Here is a 6,004-nt window from a genome sequence, read left to right on the forward strand (position 1 = left end):
TGAAACTTAACTTTCACACACGTGGATGGCGACCTGTTTGTCAACACTGCTCGAATTGTTTGGGAAATCGTGAGTCACGTCACCAGACTGAAAGGAAAGCGAAACTTGTCATTACATCCGTAAAGTTTAACGCGTTTTGGTGCCGTCGATGACCTGAACTGTCTAAGAACAACATTAGGTATGTAATGTTAGATCTCTATTCAAACGATTTCAATAGTCCATCCTATGACCTGCGCACTAAACGTGTTTTTGTTTAGAAGTGCGAGAAAGATGCGGAGAGCTGTGAAGTAATGGAGACTATAAGATGATGATACTGTTATGCTGTAGCATAGGTGACACTTTTATTGAGTTTCTTTTGTATTTCTTTGTTTTATATTTAAATGGCATCATGCTTATGATATACAGTGAACACAACACATATCTTGTAAGGCAAAGACTATGGCAAGCCGAATTAGCTTTCAATCCTTTTGGATATCATTTTTGAATTTTGTTTAATTTGTTTGTGTCTGAAGTGTCACGCAGTATGATATATATACAGTATGATATATACAGTATGTTATATACTAAGTATACTTGCATGTCCAATCTCTAGGCTATAACAGTTCAAAGGGCACTGCAGAGAGAAACAGCATCTGACAACATGGCTGCCAGTAAGTCGCTTCTCAGTTATTGAACATTTGAACGTTTGCATTCATGCATTTGACAGACACGTTTATCCAAAGCAACTTATTGTACACCGCATTCATTTCATCTGCGTTGCCTCCAAATTGATTCAATCACATATTCATGCGTTCATTCAGGTAATATCTATGAATGGCAGTTGTTTGATGGGTCGAAGTGGAGTAGTATCTGTAATGATATTATTATTGAAACCCATTACTGTCAGCCAGGGGCTTCTGGGATTACCCTGCACACTAGCATAGGGTGAGTTTGGCATTCAACGAATGTCATTGTTTCGTTAATGTCTTGTTAAGATTTGAAATGGTTTTTTTTTAATGAAAACTTGTCCTGTATTATTAAATATTCAGAGTTTTATTCAACAGATCTCTTTATATTGACTTCGATGCTATGACGGTCAGTGGGATCTGCGGTAACGTCCTTGTACGACGCAATACGTTCCTGTCCATCATCCAGAAACAGGAAGTAGGCTGGTACTATAAAGACAACCATCGCTGGTGTGAATATGGATCTCAGGTACACAATCCTAGTAACTATAGCATTTGTATGGTCCAAATTTTCACCATTTTAATAGTCCAACACTCGGACGCACTGTACATTCAGTCTAGAATCAACACTGTTACATTGTGTTCTCAAATCAAGGGACTTTCCTAAGGGTCAGGTCATGTTGTCACACTTCTATTATTGTCACACAACAGGTTTCATGTCTTTACAGTGTGCACGGAGAGATAGTTTGTACAGGTGTGTCTTTCTAGCAGTGCATTGAGTTAAATAGCCTTGGGGTTTTAAAGTTCATCTCATTCAGACTGGGCTGGAAAAAGCTTTTGGTGTTTTTTAGTTAGTTAGGTTTCATTTTAGCTTTTAGTTTATTTGGAATTTTAAATATTTATTTTAGTTTACATTTCAGTATTTACAGCTAGATATCTTTTTAAAATGTTTATCATTGTTACATTTCTCAAGGCCGTGAAGCGATGCGTCCAAACTAAGTCAACTTTTGATGTTGGTTTCGTTTGACTTTTTACACTTTACAATAAGGTTGAGTTTGTTAACCTCAGTTAATCACGTTAGTTAATATAAACTAAAAAAACAAGAATTGTTAAATCATTTCCACTACATATAAAACATATTAACTTTAAGCTAACGCACAATGAACACGTATAACCAGTAAACAATTATATGAGGATAAATGTTATTACAATATAATGTCTTTGATAGTTCATGTTTGTTCATTAAGTAGTTTTTTTGTTCATGTTTTTGAATTTTGTTGACCTGGCTTTTCTTATGTTTATCATTTTCTTTCCTTTATCAAATCCCTTAAGGGGAAAGGTGGAAACAAATCCTCAATAACAAGTGATTATATAGAGCAGCAGCATAACCAAAACCCAAACGGATCGGTCCAGTTTACTGCGGGTCAAATGACTTACATCGTGGACTTCAACGGTAATTCATCCCCTTGGAAAAATGTCCTTTCTTGACTTGCTTGACAATCAATTCTGTTGATTTGTTTTCTTTCCAATAAATGAAGTTTCTGTTTTCTGAACGCTTAAGCCATGACTCAAACCAACCTGTCCACACACATGAACAGAAAAGTGAGAAGGCGGCCAAAGTTCAACTCGATAGTATCAGTCAACAACAGGTATAAGAAACATAACATTATTCATTTCACTAAAAATAACTCACCGTAATGTTAAGAGTTTGTGTAAAGTATTTGTTAAAGCGTTTTCGGATATTATAATCTATGTCTTATATTATAATATCTAAAATATCTTATATATACTCAGGATGTCAACCTAAAGTCTGTTGTTGAAATCCTTTCTTAATACTAAAATGATGTAAATTCACATGAAAATGATTCTTTGAATGATCGCATGCAGTTCACCAACACGGCCATCTCTCTCTGCGACGCCGACAAATTCGTCCACTGAATGCATCTGGGAGTTTATGGGCGATGAAGGCATCTGGACCGAGTATCAGAAACCAGTGAGTCTCCATTCGTGTCTTCAACCTAACAAAGCGTTATCACGTCTAAATGCAACAGCTGAAATGTTCAGTCTCACAGTTTGCTGGACCACACCGTGTCCGCAGGAATGTTCGCTGGATAGTTCAGAAGTGGAGAGATTGTATCAGCTTAATCCTCAGTCGCAGGTTTCATTCACTGCCGGACGACAAACCTACACACTTGATTTTAGTGGTAAGATTATAAACGTGATGATGATATACAAACATGAAAACAATCACAGGATGATTGGTCGTTTTATAAAAAACGACCAAAACTGAGGTCATGACAACAATAAACCCCATTACCATTTAAAACATGTTATAGTGTGATTATAGTTGGGTTTTACGAGAATAAAGAACGTGCGTATACGATATTGTGTTATAGCTGTCACTTTTATCTAAAGGAATGCATCAAGTGAATAAGAAATATGGTACAAAAAGACACGTGAGGAGAACAGGTGAAGCCCAGCCAACAAACAGGTATGTAAAAACGAACATGTCCAGTATTACATAAAATCATCATCGAATGGACCACGATCGGTTCTTTACAAATATTTATAAAATGTGTTGTAAATGCAAATGCATTACACTTCAACCGTAATATGTTTGATGTCACAGTCAATTCTCACAAGCTTGCTGGCAGTTCAGAGACATGGACGGAAACTGGAAGAATTATAGTAAAGTAAATGACATTTTATTTTTGATAAATGTCTGAAAAATGTAATTGTTTCTATGGTAGATCAAATAAAATAATAACGTATGGAAATATATAGAAATGAATCACAAATTTCGGACGTGAATTGACTTGAACCAGTGTGCTTTCTAACATCTGATGGACCCTGCGTAGGGTGGTTCTCGGGGTCGTTGCAGTGTGTCTAGTCAAGATATCGAGGCTCAGTACCAGCTGGACCCTACCGACAAAATGAGCTTCAGGGCGGGCAGATTCAACTATGAGCTTAACTTCTCAGGTGCTTACACAGAATCATATTCGTGATGTAAATGTGATGGCTTGTGTTTAGTGATGTGTTATTTTCATATTGTTCCGCAGACATGACCCAGACAAATCAGTCCACTAACACCAGAAGATCTGTACGTCGCGTCGAGCAGTGACGCCTCACATTACCGTTTACTTACATTTTATGTGTATTTCTCCGGAAGACAACTGCCTTACAGCCATTTCTCAACCTTTACTGCCCCGTTACACTATGTTTTTTCAACATTATGAAACAGATATCTCCAATCCCTTATGTCGGATTGTTGATAGCTGTGTATAAACTGCCATGTTTAGTTTTTTAAAGTGCCTTATCTGAATAACTGAGTATGCCTATTGCTATTCCTTACTATTCGTGTTTAACTCATAATTCTGAATTGTTTAAAAATGGCATTTAAAGTAATTATATGTCAAGATATGTGATATCAGAGATATGTTCATGCGGTCACAATAAGCCATGGCATTCTTTGATGATGTGGAAATCATGGGGTTAACATGGTGTATATATATTATAAATAAATAAAATAATTTTGACAGACTGACATTTATTTGACGGTGATGGCGGTGTATATATTGTATAAGTAAAATAATTAGACCCAAATTTGAACTTCTTCTGTAATCCAGTGTTTTCAAACTGGGCGGCCAAGATGGATCCAGAGGGCCACAGATTTATAATTATGCAATCAAACATAAAAAAAATAATTCCACCAACCAAAAGAATTGATGTTTCAGCATTGTATAACTAAATATGTTTTTGGTTTAATTGAAATTCTAAATATTTATTTGGGGGGCCTGCAAAACACTACACAAAGGGGTCCCTTACAATGAAAAGGTCTGAGAACTGCAACACACATTTTAAACATGAAGGCAAGTGTTACCCTTGAAATAATCAATTTATTCGATTCCAGAAATCACATTTTACCAACAATCTAGTTCACTTTTTTAAAATGAAAACAAACTCGCATAATAATTTGTATCTACAGTAACTGCATGTAGTGCAACACTCACGCAGTTAGTGATTTTTTACAATCTCCATCATAGACCCTCTTATTGCACAACTCTCAACATAAGGCCTCTTATGCATAAGACCAGGAAAAGTATTCCCTTTAAATAAAACCTATCTGGATATTAAACATCCTCTTCGTGAAAATGATTCGCTTACAGCAGTTTAAAAAAACGGTAAGTAGCAGATCACCTTCATATACTGTACACCTCATTCATGTGGTTTGTAGAAAACCACTTTTTGGAGACGTGCCGTGTCGCAGCTCTCCATTTGGTCATGGAATTGATTCAATTGGTCATCGGAATGATCTCCTCGACAGAAAACTCAAATTCAGAGGTGCAAACGCTAACATACCAAACGAGAGACCGAATGTGGCGCCGCTGTTTGATCATTAACTTTCCATAAAACACAACATTACAGAATATATAACAAACACTGGGAAGGAAGTAACAGTAGAAAGCAGACAAACACATCAGGCGTTATTTATGATAAAGGTGCAGAGATGTAAAGCCATTTGTACTTCTGCATATTTCAATTCAACGTATATAACTCTTTCTTTTGGACCACAAATATTGAGAGATGTAATGGGGGTTTTCTGTCCATACATTGGAAGTCAATAGGCCAGATGTTGTTTGGTAACCAATGGTCTTCAAAATATCATCTTTTTTTCGTTCTGAAGTAAACATTTGTGTATTTTTGGGTCAGCTATCCGTTTTCTGAATTATTTTTACATTACTGTAATTCAAAAGTGATACTTGCAGGACGTTCGGTTGCTAGTATCATATTCAGATATGTTTTCCAATGTTACATTGTGGCAATGAGAAACTGAAGTGGTATACTTAATTGCCATTACAAAAACATCATAAAAAGTCATGAAAACAGCTTTTGCTTTAAGAAAAATTATATACAATCATTCTTTCATCCAGGAATGGTTTTACAAATATTTCCATTCATAAATGAAGCTCATGGATTCTACATCCGCCATTACTGGCCAACGAAGCACAAACTCTTCTGAAAGGACTGACGACATCCCAACACGACAAACCCAACAGTTTCCAGCTCTATTACATTTAGTGCACCTACAATATAACAGTATCCTCATTTTGAGACGTCTCCTCAGTGTATCAAAGTATATCAGTATGAAACTCAAACAAATATCACCAGTTACGGTATATACACAAAGAATACATTACAGATCTTTCACTTGTCACTTTTAGCTCAGAGTTGGGAGAGAAACAGACGTTTTTCCGTTGAACGCGAATCGTCCATTGACTAAAGCAACTATACACAGAAGAGCCCAAAAGTCTCGCGTCTTAAAGGGACAGTTCGCGCAA

General features: G+C 36.3%; 1 protein-coding gene across 1 annotated transcript; it reads left to right on the forward strand.

Annotated features, from left to right (window-relative positions):
- The first annotated feature begins 98 nt into the window (after positions 1–98).
- Positions 99–4,214, forward strand: LOC306893529 (uncharacterized protein). Its single transcript, XM_079455415.1, has 13 exons — positions 99–178; positions 258–332; positions 593–650; positions 801–924; positions 1,044–1,194; positions 1,998–2,118; positions 2,227–2,314; positions 2,553–2,658; positions 2,764–2,869; positions 3,081–3,156; positions 3,295–3,358; positions 3,524–3,644; positions 3,725–4,214. Exons 3-13 carry the CDS (start codon positions 641–643, stop codon positions 3,784–3,786), a joined length of 1,029 nt encoding a protein of 342 aa, XP_079311541.1. The 5' UTR covers positions 99–178; positions 258–332; positions 593–640; the 3' UTR covers positions 3,787–4,214.
- Positions 4,215–6,004: the final 1,790 nt, after the last annotated feature.

Source organism: Barbatula barbatula (assembly GCF_947034865.1).
Source record: "Barbatula barbatula genome assembly, chromosome: 4".
Classification (NCBI taxonomy): Eukaryota; Metazoa; Chordata; class Actinopteri; order Cypriniformes; family Nemacheilidae; genus Barbatula; species Barbatula barbatula.